Below are 16,126 nucleotides of genomic sequence, written 5' to 3' on the forward strand. Positions count from 1 at the left end.
CGGTTCCGGCGGGGCCAGCAGACGCCGTCTTGGCAGTCCCAGGTGCAGGAGCCTCGCCGAAAGCAGCCACGGAAGTGACTCTTTGGGGGGAATGTGTGTGTTACTGATTGTTCTGATGTTGTTGGTTTTGAAATAAAACCCAAAAAACGTCACTCAAAGAGTACAATCCTACAGTCCTCCGCAGAATCCTCTGCCGAGTTTTCACACATGTTCCCCACACCAAGCACTGCTGCACGCACACATGTTCCTGCAGGTAGTCCTAATACACGGCCAGCCGTAAGGGTGCGCTCCATTTGCGCTCTGGCCCCAGCATCCGGCCAGGCCCAACTCTTCCCGCTCTCCCCACGCCGTTGGGTGGGGCGGGATGTCATGTCGCTGTCTCGACCACGCGCGGCTCCATCCGCTAGCACTCTGTCGCCCCCGTTCACAGGCCCGGCTCCCACTCGTCCTTCACTCTCGGACTCCACGCTCCGCGGTGTGGACCAGTCTGTTCCAGCTGTTTCGCACTCGCCCTTTCGAGCGCAGCCCTCCATGGGTCGCCCCCAGTTCTCTGGTACGGGCGACGGCGGTAAGGGCGCATGCACAACCCTCAGACGTTGTTCACGTGACCGCGCACACGCGTCCACTGTCGGAACGCGCGCACGAGCAAATGGATTTCGGACACCATTCATTGCGGTCACACACTTCATTTTCAGGCCACTCCACCTCCCTTCAACGGGATCGTGGAGACGACGTTCACATCGCAAGTACAGTCTCAGGCGCTAGAGCTGGAGCTGCGGGAACTTCTGTCCAAAGACGCTATTTCCCGAGTCCCTCGCGGACAAGAACTCTCGGGTTTCTACTCCCGCTACTTCGTAGTACCGAAGAAGTCGGGAGGAATGAGGCCGATTCTCGACCTGTCCCTGTTCAACTGCTCCATAGCAGTAATGCATTTCCGCATGTTAACGATGAGACAAGTCCTGGAATATGTGCGCCCCGGGGATTGGTTCACGTCAATCGACCTGAAAGACGCATACTTCCACATACCAGAAGTTCCAAACCACCGGAAGTTTCTGCGTTTTTCGTTCAAGGGAGTTCAATATCAGTTCAATCGCCTCCCTTTCAGCTACTCGCTAGCCCCGCGCACCTTCTCCAAATGTCTGGAGACCGCGCTGCAGCCACTGCGCACGGAGGGAATGAGGGTCTTATTTTACCTGGACGATCTTCTCCTGTGCGCTCGGTCCAAGGACGAGGCGTCACAGCAAACCAGGAGGTTGACAGGGCATCTGTCAACCCTAGGGTTTTCTATAAACTGGGAAAAGAGCTCCATCCTTCAATCCCAGTCGAATGTGTATCTCGGGGTGGAGTTGGACGCCTCCCTAATGAGAGCACGTTTGTCGCCTGCAAGAGCGGCAGATCTCTCCACGGTGATCTCCCGTGTTCAACCCCGCAAGATCGTGAGAGCCCGGTTAGTCATGAAACTCCTGGGCATGATGTCCGCAGCCCATTCAGTGGTGCCGCTAGGTTTGCTGCGCACGAGGCGCTTGCAACGCTGGTTCGTCCGTCTCCGGGTACACCCGATACGTCAGAAGAGACGTATGTTGAGGATTCCCCCTTCAGTGGGCGGGGACCTCGCTCACTGGGGGAACCCCTGCATCCTCTCACGCGGGGTTCCCATCGGACGTCCTGCGTCACACGTATCTGTGTTTACGGATGCGTCACTGCATATATAATGTATATATGTGTGTATGTATTAGGGCTGTAGCGACGCCTCGATGACGTCGACGGCTCGATTCAAAAAATTTGTCGACGTCAGATCCGGTAGTCGACGCACCGCGCCCACTTGTTGCATCTCCAGGAGTTTGTAAATAGAAGAGGAATCTGCATGTTTTTCCTCTAGTTCACCCTCTTCTCCGCCTTCACTAACATCTCCGCCAAATACCGAAGACCCGGAACAATGTCCGTCCACTACTAGATTTCTTTCCTGTTTTGCCCGCCTTCATCTCCCGGCAACGGACAACAACTTCCGGGGTCAGATGCGCTGCTCCGTCTCTATAGCAGATGTAGAACATCACCGGGAGCGTTTCTCCCTTCATTAAGGAGCTTCTTTCAGACATTAGGAGAGCTGTTTTGGTGGTAGCAGTCTCTCCTCCGTGCTGGTCTGTTTGCCGCTGGGTGTTTTTGGTTTATTTAAACTTGGTAACTTCAACTTAACGTTGGTAAAGCTACTGTTAGCATTTTCGCTAACATCTTCTTGCGTTGGGATAAGCTGTTACGTTTTGGTTTAGAGTTAATCTTTTTTTGTGGCGTAGATCTCCCTTTTATTACATTTAGAGTGTTGTGGGTTTTTGGTTTCGTTTAAGATATCACCTTGAGTTTGGTTTAACCACCCAGTTTAGAGTTGGACCTTTGGAGATTCTTATTTTGCTCCAGAACCCTGTAATCTTTGCCCAGTTGGACATCCCTACTTATTTGTACTTTTGTTTTAATTCCCCACAGGCAGAATTAGTTTTATTATTCCCAACCTGTGGATGGAAAGGTTTATGTTTTTTTGTAGTTGTAAATAAACCTGATCATCATTTTAACTTTTAAATCCCGTTATTGTCCCTTCCTTTTTGCACACGAGCCAAACTCCCCAGGAAGAGTCGTAACACCACTCGCCTCACACACATAAGTGACCAAAACAAAGCAGTATGGAGACACTCCGTCTCTCCGACCACCTCTCAGGCAGCAGCCTGCACTCCCAAGTTCAACATGTCACCAGAACATAACCAACCAACACAATAAAAGCAGTGTTTTACAAAATAGAAGGCCTGTAGTGTTTATTCTCTTACAGTAACAATTTATCACTTTTTTTGAGGAATTTATTAGAGATTTTTTTGGTTTTTATTAACTGGGCAATAGAAAAATAATCATTAGATTAATTGTCTAAATAGTCATTAGAATAGTCGACTATTCGATAAAATAATCGTCAGAATAATCGTTTTAAAAATAATCGTTTACCCCCAGCCCTAGTATGTATGTGTATATATATACATATATATATATATATATACATATATATATACATATAAATATATACATATATATATATATATATATATATATATATACATATATATATATATATATATATATATATATATACACATATATATATATATACACATATATATATATATATAAAACTGTATAACTCAATAGGAAAGCTATGGATCTGTTTGGCATTCATTAAAAGTCTGGATATTGTAAGTACATTCTGGAACATTACATGCAAGCTCCAATATTTTTCTTTGTTGGTTTTCTCATGTCCAATCAAGGACCTTAGCAGAAGCTTGGGCTAGCACTAGCAGTAGCTCTGGCTAGCATTGTTCTATGATTAGCATTCCCACCATCCATCCATCCATTTTCTGAACCCGCTTGTCCACGTAGGGCCGTGGGGGGCTGGTGCCTATCTCCAGCAGTCAACAGGCAAGGAGGCGGGGTACACCCTGGACAGAGAGCCAGCCCATCGTAGGGCAACACAGAGACACACAGGACAAACAATCACGCACACACACACACTCACACCTAAGGAACATTTGGACAGACCAATCAACCTAACAGTCATGTTTTTTTTTTTTTTTGGACTGTGGGAGGAAGCCGGAGTACCCGGAGAGAAACCACGCATGCACAGGGAGAACATGCAAACTCCATGCAGAAAGATCCCAGGCTGGGAAGCGAACCCAGGACCTTCTTGCTGCAAGGCAACAGCTCTAACCACTGCGCAGCCCAGCATTCCCACCATAAACATTTATGTATTGCTGATGCTGAAGTGGTTGGGAAATGCACATTTAAGGGTGTCTGTCTATGCTTATGACACGTTAATCTACAATTCTCAGAATGAATCATTTCTCACATTATAAGAAAGCAGGTCAGAGGCCGCACAGACTTTACGTATGCTACATTAGACACATCAAGCTGCCTTTATTCAACATCAACAAGGTAAATGTGGATTTAAAATCTAGAGCCCCTTTAAAAGAGCTCTAGACTTTACATAAAATCACAGTAAAACTCAGTTTAAAAACTCACCTCTTGGTGTCATAGTCAATGAGTACATAATTTTCCATCGCCAATTTGAGGTCTGGGATTTCCTCACACACCCACCTATTAAAAATAAATAAATAAAATAAAAAACAAGTTCATCACCGTACCAGGAATTTGCCAAAAATGATGAGAATGTGGGAGTTTAGGAGAGGGCTGAGCTCGAAGGCGGTGAGCTCACTTACCGAATGGTCTCAATGATTTCATGAGCAGCATCATGGTGTTTATCCTTAAAAGAGAGAAAGAGTCACTATGAAACCCTCAGTATGACACATCACTTAGTCTGACACACACAAGTCAACAGCATCACAAATTATGGGCACCTAAATCACCGCAAGCTGTAATCAGACTCTATATAAAAGAGTAAACAAAAATAAAGTCAACAACTGCACAAAACACAAACACACTGAGTTAATGACAGCTTTGCACACAACTACAGAGAAGACTGTTATGTCTAATTCATCCTCTAACTGCTGTAACATGACTGCCTACAAAACAACAGGAGACATGAATGCAAACATGAGTTTGCCTGAAACCTTTTAGATTACGCAGAAATTCGGTTTCTCCGAAGCTGCATCAGGTCTTTACAGAAAACTTCTAATCACACCAGAATTTGTCTGTAAATGGCCTTTACTTGTTTAGCACCATCTTGGGGATCTACAGCCTCCCAAGGCGCTTCACAACACAATCGGTCATCCACCCATTCACACACACACACACATTCACACGCTGGTGGAGGTGAGCTACCATGAAGCCACAGCACTAGCGCCACCGGTCCCTCCGACCACCACCAGCAGGCAAGGGGGGTTAAGTGTCTTGTAGGGCTGGGCGAGTGGCCTAAAATTAATATCACGATATATTGAGGATTTCACTTCGATAACGATAAGTGGACGATAACTACAGGTATGCGCAGAAATAAAAGTTGTCCACTAGATGGGGCTGTCACATGTATCGCGTTGAGTCACATTTTTACATGACTCAAGGCGATACAGCTTCTTAAAGGAACATGAATGTTGCCAACCTACACACATCTTTTAGATTTTTTATTATCAGATTTATTGACATGGGAAAAATTATCAAAATTTTTTACTCTTATCGTGATAATGATAAATTTTCTATTTATTGCCAAGCCCTAGTGACTTGCACAAGGACACAACAGCAGCTTTCACTGGTAGGAGCTTGGATCGAACCTGCAACTTTCTGATTACTGAACAACCCACTCTACCTCCTGAGCTACTGCTGCCCCCTATCTGGATCTGAATGAAAAGTAAACACATGTAATAAGGAAACCAGTCTGTAGCACATGCAATGTGGGAAACTCATCACAGCGGTCATAGACTGACTGAATATCTTGTTTTTGAATGCAACTTTGTAATATATGAATTTAAAGTACTGGTAGTGATGCACCGATGTGAAATTTTTGGGCCGATACCGATATTAAGATCACTGTTATGGCAGATAACCGATATTTGCCTTTAACGATATACTGACGTTAATGCTTCTAAAATCAGCAGATTTTGTATTGAATAAAAATTATTAAAGCTGAATTTACATTATTGTGTACACATTAATGAAATCAATGAAGTGAGGCACTGTCTCTTTAAATATGCTGTTGCTGGAGGTGCCTCTCAGGAGTTTTGTATAAATGTGAGAGGCAGGCCCAACAATTCTGTCAGTTTGGTGAGCTCCACAAACACGTAAGTGTTTGACACTTTAACATGCAACTTTAACATGCAAATGTAAGTTTAAAACTGTTATTCTTATGATGTCCTCAGCTTCCCAAATGTTTTAAGCCAGCTGCATGTTATGGCAGAGTGGCTAAAGTTTTGATAAAGTTTGCATCCCTTGGCAAGCGAAACGAGGTATGTTAGCATGAAAAGAAGACTTTGTATGTATTATGATTTACTGAATACTGGTAGTTTCAACAATCGTGTTGTAATTGCTTGCTCTTTTGTAGCTTTCACTGTGTTTTATGGTCCTTTAAAGTCCTCATTGTACTCACAATATTGTGTGACAAACTAAGTGAAGAATGGAAATAAACAAGTCTTCACCCGTCGAAACTCTCTCGCTGCATATTGTTTGGATGTCAAGGGGCTGCTACACACACAACACACATTCATGATTTCCAATCACTGTCACATGACTATACAAATACACATCACCCCCCTCACCCTCTGAAACAGGCAAACAAATGGTGACAAGATGGAAAAAATATTGGTTAATAATATCAGCCTGGTTCTTTTTATCGGAGCGATACCGATATGTTAAAAAATTACTGACATCAGCCAATACCGCTATTGATACTGATATATTGTCCATCCCTAATTTAAAGAGACATCGGGGCTAGTTTTATACTTAATTGTTTTATGGAGTCTTAATTAATTTGATGCTAGCTCCAGGTGTATTTTTGCAGAAAGGCTTTAGGTCATATAGACATGGGATTACGTCCCAACTCCCATAAACTTAAAAATCCCTGTGGAGCTAATCTTTATGTCAAATATGTGCTTTCTTTAATTTTGCTGGAGGTGTTTGAACAACATGGTTTATCTTTAAAGGTCTGACTTTCAGCTCTACTCATGTCTGGACATCTACAGTGTGTGCATGACCACTAAGAGCATGATCATCAATGCTGTCCATCTGCTGAATGATACACTAAATCATCTCTGAGTTCAATTTAAGCAAAAAAATAATTATTTTTTCTGCACCTACATATGTTTAGATAGTATTCTCAGCAGGAGCAGAATGGTTCTGTTGGAGTTAACAGAACTCAGGTTTCACCAGGCCAGCCTGAACCCGATGCCTGGGCTGACCCACTGACCCACTTTCTGTCTCCTGTTCCTGTACATCGCCAAGGAGAATTGGGTGGGAAGAAAAAAGAAAAAAATAAAGAAAACAATGCAGAACAAGTGAAGAAAAGAGCACAAACTACAAACCGAAGAAAACAAGGGGCCGGAGAAAGCAGGGAAACCAGTTATTTGACAGTTTTGTTTTCTTTTAAAGCCTGGAACAGGAACCACAGCTAACCGCTCATAGCCTAGACTTCCCCGCTCAAAATCGCCCGCCACAATTATGCAAAACTTCCACCTCAGCTAAAACACAATATCAACATCAAACGGCTCCACCTTCTACTTCTTCTTCTTCTGGCATAGGTAGCAGTAGCTAAAACAGCAGAGGCTAAAAGACTTCTTGACAAACACAAGCTACATATTATATGAAATGTTTTGAAGCTATATAAAGTGTGCAACTGTACAAAAGAGACAGTGAAACCAAGCAAAAGGGGGGAGATCACCTGCACACACAAAGACGGCACACAGCAACAACCAGTGCAGAGCTGCTGCTAAAAATAAACTCCGCCTGACATGCCAGAGTGAGACTGTAGCTCCGACTGATGCACGTACAACTCCGCCTGCACGCACACACACACACACACACACACACACGCACACGCACACACACGCGCACACACACACGCACACACACGCGCGCGTGCGTCAATCTCCTGTCACATCAGTGTGACACAGTGGGTGTGGGGGCTTTACACTCCCCCACTTTGAATGACTAAGACGAGATCTACCCTGACTTAACAGAAAATACTACTGATCATTTTTGGAAACAAAGATCATGCTAGCTTATCTCTTCAGACGTTTAAAGGTAAACAACCCGATGAGTTATCTTGACATTTAAGCACAGGAGACCAGAAGTCTCACAAGAAGAACTCAACTGGCTTCAGAGGAAACTGTTAAAATTACCAGGTTGCTTTTAGTTAGCAAGAAACCTCAATACACTGTGAGCTTGACAGTATCTAAAAGGCTTTTTTTAAATTGTATGATTCTTGTATATGTAAGGACCTAGAAGCAGATGGACTTCATATGGAAGCATTTACAGATGCACGTGTGTGTGTGTGTGTGGGGGGGGGGGGGGGGGTTAAAGAGACAGACTAAAGACAGGACAAACCAGATCAATAAACCAAGGAAAGCATTTTTCATGGGCTTGGTTGTAATGGCACGCCTTGTTCTCCAACAGACGGTGCAAGCAACATGCACATCAACACAGAGACAGCAACGCGTTCATGCTCTGTGGGTGAGATAACCAATTTCAAGCTCTGTGGGTGTAGAGAAAGATAATCTGAGCAAAGGAGGAGCTGCTGTTACCAGCAGCAGGCACTTCAACTCACGTTAAACTTGACCATAAATGTGGCTGGAAAAAATATATATTTTAGCAAAGACATTGGCTCAGGTGTTTGCAATCTATTAATGCAAGCATAGCAGCACAGAAACAGTCTGATGGCTTGCTCCCTGCAGATTTGACCATATGGACAAGTGAGGAGGGAGAAGAGAGAGGAAGTCTTTCCCTTTGAAAACAGGAGGAGAGCACCATGTTAATGTGCTCCTTACTTCAGACACCACATGCATCGCCTGCTTCCAATTCAATAAAAACAGGAATGGTACATTCAGCTAGAACACAGTAATGTCTGGCACATTTCGCCTTTTATTCACCTTTAAACCCCATAAGAACAAAAAGCACATGAGTCACCTAAGCTGTAGGTGACTAGGAAACTCACTCAGGACATACCAGACAAAACGATGTAACCGAAAGAACCAGATTGACGAAACAGGAGTTTAATGCAGGTGGAGAGAGGTACTACAAAGATACCCTACTCACAAATTCTGAGAAATCATTTTTTTAATGTTTTTGTTCAGTCAGTGCTGCACCACAGTTACTATAAATGAGACCCAGTTTAAAGCATCACTATGAAAAACCACATAACTTGCAAACTGCTTTGCTTTCTATGTCTATTCGTTGGCTTCCTCTCTAACACCAGCATGCTGCAGACAACTTCACAGAACCGATAGAAAAGGCTTCTCCTCTGTCTAGGCAAAGGCTAGGCATGACTAGTGCTGCACAAACATGGCCAGATCAGGTATCAGCCATGTGTTTGGAGTATAAAATACCAAACGGCTCAGCTGTTTTCACTCATGGGGATAATACTGAATGACTGAACACTAGAAGAACGTGAGGAATGCGAATCTGTTGACCTCCCATCGCGGAGGGAAACAGACAGAGTCAAACACACGGAGGGGTGACAACACACCGTTTATAGGACCGATCCCCCAAATGAGCGTTTTATCCAACACCCCAGTGGGCTGAGAACTGCTCCTGCATGCAGGAACCAATAGTACGCCATGTACACAATGCTGTGTATGCTATAGTTGTTTTCAACTGACATACTGAGGGAGAACAAATAAAAATCAAATCACTTTCAGCATTTAAACACGAATATACTTAATGCACAGGAATATTTAACATAGCCAGACGTCTGATTACGACCCTGAGATCTTATTACTCTCGGTATGATTTAGCGAACCGTTCAGTTTCTTCCTAAATAAATGCTCGTGTTAGCACAAAAGCAATCCGTGACTGTCACCGTCGAGACCACCTCGTACGACCCAAATCACCCCCTTCTTCCCCGGAGGAGCGTGTCACCTCTTCTGCTGCTGCTGCTAACCCGTGTTAGCCACGAGCTAACAAAGGCAAAAGCGTAAAAATGTCACAGCGGAGTGTCGGAAGTCAACACTTACGTATACTGGTAACGGCCAGGGGTAGCCGGCGGGTTCTGCTCCAACTGGCGATTTGAGCTTGAGCTCCAGCTTTTCTCCCATTCTCCACTTGACGGCGGCTTGGCTCTGATGGATGGCTGTTACTAATGCTCTGTTAGCGAGCGACTTACAACGTGAACATTTAGTCAGAAAATTAACCTCGAAAGCGTGCAAAATGAAGAGACTTCGACGCTTGTCACGTGGTAAAGACACACACAGCGCGGCCGGGTGTGTACAAGTCTCTGACTCGGTCTTGTATTTTGAATAAAATTTTTATGTTCACTGGCAATAACATCGAGTCCGTATCGCCGCCATCTTGCCCGGCATGAATAAATATGGCAGGAGGCCACTGGCACAGAGGACTGTGATCACTGGGTTAAGGCAGGCCATTGTATCACATAAACAACCACACACCTTGCTTTTTTGTGGACGTTAAAATCTACACTAGCGTTTAAGAAATAGTCTAAAATAAGCGAGAAGGAACTGGCGAGATTAACGTTAGGCATGAAATTAAAAATCAAAAGATTATTTGCAGTGCCCATCCCTAACTGTATTTATGTTGCTGTTGTTGGAGGATCTGGGTGTTTGTTTTCTGTGTGACCTGAAAAAAAAGAAACTATTTAAAATAATTATATGTGGTTATTATGTTCTTCTGCTCAGTAGGTGGAAGTAAAAGTTATTGTTAATGTTAATAAGCACCAGAGTTTAGAAGTGGTACTGGCAAGGCACTAGTTCCGCAGCTATTTGAGCGCTCATGATTATAACATCTTATTAAAATATACTTTATACATAGTATCTGTATGTAGACAATTATGTAATTTTGTCATCACACCTGTGCACTACTGTGATCACCCAGCCTCCTAAAGAGGAATGATGGCATCTTTTGGTACGTTCTTTCTGTGTTTGGCTTCTCATTCTATTTTTCGCAAACGAAACTGTCAGCAAGGTAAAGAGAAACCTTTCCTGTGTTTTAAAAAAGAACCAAAAAAGATGGCACCTGCAGTGTTTGCTTGTTGCAGTAGCCACCTTGTCCATCTGGAGTGACACAATACCCTGAATCAAACAGAACCAACAAAGTGTCTGAGATTCCACTTTAATAAGAGAAGCGTTTGATTGCGTCCATATAGCGTTCAGAGTGAAGGAGTATAAAAACAGTTTAATTGTTCATAATAAGAGTCTCAAAAATACACAAATGCCTCAAAATATTTAGATTTTATGAAATGTTAATTGTTGTTACCTGTCAAACTTAGCCAATTCAAACCACTTCCCACAAGTCCTAATACACATTGGTAAGTATCTGTGTTCCTTGTAATCATATTTACTTATCTTTGTAATAAGTAAAATTGGTTAATAACAGTTCTAAAAATAATATAAAACAGCTTAGGTTGAGATGTGTTGCAAATGAAAAGCGTTGATTGCTGAAATAGATTTCATAATTAAAGAAACTTGCATCTCGTTTATAGCGCCTCGTGATTTTTATCTTGAGAGGCGCTATAGAAGATATTTTCCTCTTCTTTTACTTGTAATGTAAATATTATTAGATCCAATTTTAATATCACTTTCTTTATATTAAATGAAATCCCACTAAATTAGAACAGATATCCAAAATATCTGCACATATTAGTATTAATATTGACTAATTGTTCATAGCTCTAATCACTGATATCTTAAAGGACTTTAGTTACATATGAATACTGATATGCTGGGTAATATTTTCAATTTCACTTACGGATATGTTGTTTTAAATATACAGAAAACTTTCTCAGATTTGTAATTTCACTACAAATGAAGCCTTAGGAAGATTAATTTTGTTTCAAATGTCTGAATTATTATCTGTACTCAGAACAAATTATATTCAGGATAGCCTACATGGTAACTGCCACAGAAAACAACTGAACTAGAAAGCATGTCTGCTTGAACGCTCCAATCGTTAAATAAGAAATCGGCTTGCCGTACAGCGTGGGTCAGCGGCACTGCACGAGCGAAACACCCGTCCCGGATCGCGTGAGAGACGTGACATCACAAATCCCTTTTTTCAAGTGAAATACCCGAATGACCCATTTACGTAGAAGCGGATAATTACGGAACATAGAAGTCTTGTTCCAAACTTTGACAACAGGATTGAATGACTTTGAATCCACCATTAAAACCCTTTTGTTGTTGTTGTTAAATAAGTCTGTGTTGCATTTTAAGCATTCATGTATGTATTTTATAGCAAACCTGTTTATTAATTTACAAGTTGTGTTCTTTCCACAGATTTCTAAGAATGCAGACTTCCACATCATTAAGTTTCATTTAGCATTTTTACCCTTAACATTTAGTTTTATATGGAACAGTGCAAACATTTTCAACCACCCTCAAGTTCACTGATGTTCTTGTGATTCTGTTATTTGATCAGTGATTCATCGGGTTTTCTGAAGCTCTTTAAATTATTCCTATGGACACGGCTGCTTTTTCACAGATTCTCAGTCCAGTTCTCAACCTGGATAGGGTATGATGGATTATAATATATATTTAAAAAATAAGATAATAGAGGACAAAAGAAAAAAAATCTTAGGACTGACATTGTTCTAGGCAGATATAAGTGAAAAATTAAAATAGATCCAACAACAAACATGACTAGAGAGATGCATCATCATTTGTATCGAGCCACACGTTTTCAGCCAATCGTTTGGGAATTATGTTGTTGGTGCTTAAGTACAGTTTGGTGTCAGACTGTGTTTTATATGCGAGAATAAGAAGTTGAAGTCAGCTGTGTCTTTGTGACGGACTGCTAGTAACAAAGAGCCTCATTATCTTGTTGGTTATTTCTTATGTGTTCTGCTCTGTTTAAATGACAAAGTTTCATCCTGACTTTTTGATCATTTTTATGCCTGAATAATTCAGAACTAATTTAAAATGAATAAAATCTGGAATGAAAATCTGCCACAAGAACGTTTAAAAGTCTCAGTTTTGCATCACTACTCCCAACTCTAACGGAATGTAAAACAACCAACACGAGTTTTCAAATCTGCCTGACCAAAGAAAACCAGGATTTCTGGTGTGGGGTTGCTGCACCAGGTCAGGTCTAGAATGGTGGTGTCACTTCACCACCTGCATATAATGAATAACCCAGTTATTCCATTGATGGAAATTCTCTTCCCTGAAGACACAGACATATGAGATGACGATGCCTGGATTCATCAGGCTCAATCCGTGGAAGAGCATGACTCGTGGATTGGCCACCACAGAGTCCAGACCTGGACCTTATTTCTGTAGGATGTGCTGGAGGTGGTCAGACTCTCCCATCATCAGTTTCAGAACTGTTGAGAAAAAAAAAGTCTTGTGACGAAGCTCATCAAACACACTACAAATGCGTCCCCGCAATCAAAGCTAAAGGCAGTCCAAAACGAAATATGACCTTTTATTTTGGCCTGTCAATATGAATCTGTAATTCACAATGTGTTTGTGTAGATTCTCAGTCATCCAGGGCAGGAAAATCTGGAAGGTTTCATTGGACACAACTGGAATTTTCTTGGTTTCTCCTCTCAGAAGCTTCCTCAGCTCTAACTTGGGTTGGGAATAGGAGGCTAAGAAGTATTCAGTTGATTTCACCATGATCTGTTAAATGATTAAAGACAATTACCCTCACAGGTTTGAGATTTTCACTCTCAGAATCAAACCCCTGATAACTGTACACGACATATTAAAACACAGATTTCTGCTCAATCCATCAGTTAATAAATGCGATGCAAAATGTATAAAAATACAGCATGATGGTAGATCAGGCTGATTAATATTGAACTGTGTCGTCAAATGGTTTGATTTTCACTGTTCACATTCCTAATTACATCGTCTTTTTGTGTATTTGCACAACAGTCACCTCCTGCTCTGAATGCACCAGGGCTCAAAGAATGATTCAGATTACCAATCTAGAACAAAGCCAGTATTTGTTCAGCATTTAGTCATGTGGAGGCTGGATTTAAACTCCGATTACAGGTCACCTCCAAGTGTGTGACTGACACACAAACAATTCAAAACATTACTCAGAAAATTCAGTATACCTGTTTAGGAAAGACTTCATATTTGAGGGAAATGAAACATTTGTGCCAAAACGAGTTTCCCTTCTGTAGAAAACTGAATCAAGCAGGATAACTTTTGTTCCAAAAATAAAAGTCAAAGCAAGTTTCACAGGTGCTGAAGATTAAAGAGTTGGTTTGTAGTGGCGAGACCAACAAAAACAACCCAAAATAATCAGTTTACAGCCGCAAAGATGCATTAAAAGCCTGACTGGAGCAGAACTGAACTTCCTGCAGCTCAACCTGGAGCTGCGAGTCTTTTTTTTGCTCTGCTTTGCCTAATGTTAAGAGCCTGGAGAAGCTGTGCCACCGGCTCTTTCACACAACTAACAAAATCCATTTGTCATGCTGCATTAGCCACCTTTGTCCCAAAACTGAGTCGTTGAGTTCATCATTTTCACACACTGGTATCTCGCAGGAGATCTCAGCCAGCTTTAACCACAGACACAGCATTTTACTGATGCTTTTAAAAATGTAACTGCATGAGGTAACGTGTGCAAGCCTGACAAAGCTGCAAACAATGCCAGGAATCCCACGTGAGAGGGGAGCCGTTAGTCGGTCAACATGAATCGGACAGCTTTCTAACAGTGCAATGAAAACTAAACACATGAAGTAGTTATGTCTAGCAGTGATCTTCAATATTTGAGTGACTTCACACATCAGAGCAGCTGGATCCATCAATTGTAATTAGATCCAAATGAAACTCCGTCTTACAGGCGTGGAGATGTCCACCTCTATTGCTGTGTGTGTAAACCTGTCTCTGCTATATGTTGAGGAGTTGGCAGACGGCCATAGTGAACCTGCTGACCAGGCCCTCACCCCTCCCTACCCTGCTCCAGGAGCTGAGGCCAGCTTTGGGATGTGATCCAGCACAACAAGGCTCCAGCACAGCCAAGCCCCGGCCCAGCCAGCTGAAACACAAGTCGCTGCAGATTTCTGGGATCTGTGTCAGGTTACACCGAGCACCGTCCTTCTGAAGAATATTCTGCACATGCTGCCTTTTCAAGGACTTACTACTTGGATCAAGAACAAAAAGGAGGACTTGGCAACTAAAGTAGGCTTTTGAGCTGTAAAAATAGTCTGATCACTCAAAACACATAAAACCTGAAGGCTTCTGGTTGCGGCTCCACGAAAACAGATCCTTGTCAGGACTTTAGAACATAAGGCAACTCAGTCCAGAAGAAAAACAGCCTCTCATTTGTCTGATGCGTTCCAAAACAGCAAAAAGAGGACACAGGGACACTGCTGCCATCTAGAGGATACAAGTGATACTACAGGCCTGTTTCAAACCTTTGAACCCGATGTGCTTCAGGAGGATTTTTCAGCCACTTTAACTGTTTTTAATGGAAAGCTTAAATTTACCCTTTTCTCCACTGTGGTCAGCTCCCTCAATTGCCTCGGTTATATAAAAATAGTTTGCAGACAGACTGATGAGCTAACGGCTAGTTTTAGTGCAGCCAAGAAGACCAACGTGAGTTGCGGTCACATTAAAGCAGCCTCAACCTCCTAAATACCAGAGGTTAGTGTTTAGTTATTACAAATACTACCTAGTGTGTGTGTGTGTATACATATATATATACATATACATACATATATATATATATATATATACATATATATACATATATATATACATATATACATATATATATATATACATACATACATATATATATATATATATATATATATATATATATATATATATATATACATATACATACATACATATATATATATATATATATATACATACATACATATATATATATATATATATATATATATATATATATATATACATACATGTATATATACATACATACATTTATATATATACATACATACATTTATATATACATACATATATATATATATATACACACACATACATATATATATATATATATATATACATACACACATATATATATACATATATATATATATATATATATATATATATATATATATATATATATATATATATATATATATATATATATACAAGGAGTTTGGTAATGACACTTGTTGGCAGACCCATTTCCACAAGGTGTTCGAGAGCCTCTCGCGACACCGCCAATCGTTGACGGCCTCGAGAACCTCTTTCAACGTGTACTGTTATTAATGTCTTTTGATTATCTCTTTCCTGCTGGATAATAGTATTCAGATCGGAAAGAGCAGAAAGTATATCCTCTCCCTCCCACATCAACAATGTCACCTAGAGCACCTAATAAAACTAAATAATGGTGACAAGCAAACTATAGCCCTTCCCCATCAACAGGTTGCCTCTCCAAGATGCTTGACAGTCGATCGTAAAACCTCTGAAGGATGTCACGCCTCAATGATTCCTAGAGGAAAAAAAAAACAAAAACAGAACAAACATGAATTGGATAACTGTTGGGTAAT

General features: G+C 41.4%; 1 protein-coding gene across 4 annotated transcripts in view; it reads right to left on the reverse strand.

The window, feature by feature from the left end:
- Positions 1 to 9,934, reverse strand: part of dot1l (DOT1-like histone H3K79 methyltransferase) — a 32,873-nt gene extending 22,939 nt beyond the window's left edge. For all 4 annotated transcript variants that reach the window (XM_015977275.3, XM_015977273.3, XM_015977274.3 and 1 more), the window contains exons 1-3: positions 9,642 to 9,934; positions 4,248 to 4,291; positions 4,051 to 4,125 (exon numbers count right to left, since the gene is read on the reverse strand). In XM_015977275.3, the coding sequence (XP_015832761.3) occupies positions 4,051 to 4,125; positions 4,248 to 4,291; positions 9,642 to 9,722 (200 nt within the window). In that variant the 5' untranslated portion in view covers positions 9,723 to 9,934. The remainder of the gene's footprint in view (positions 1 to 4,050; positions 4,126 to 4,247; positions 4,292 to 9,641) is intronic.
- Between the last annotated feature and the right edge of the window lie 6,192 nt (positions 9,935 to 16,126).

The sequence above is a fragment of the Nothobranchius furzeri genome, chromosome 8 (assembly GCF_043380555.1).
Source record: "Nothobranchius furzeri strain GRZ-AD chromosome 8, NfurGRZ-RIMD1, whole genome shotgun sequence".
Lineage (NCBI taxonomy): Eukaryota > Metazoa > Chordata > Actinopteri > Cyprinodontiformes > Nothobranchiidae > Nothobranchius > Nothobranchius furzeri.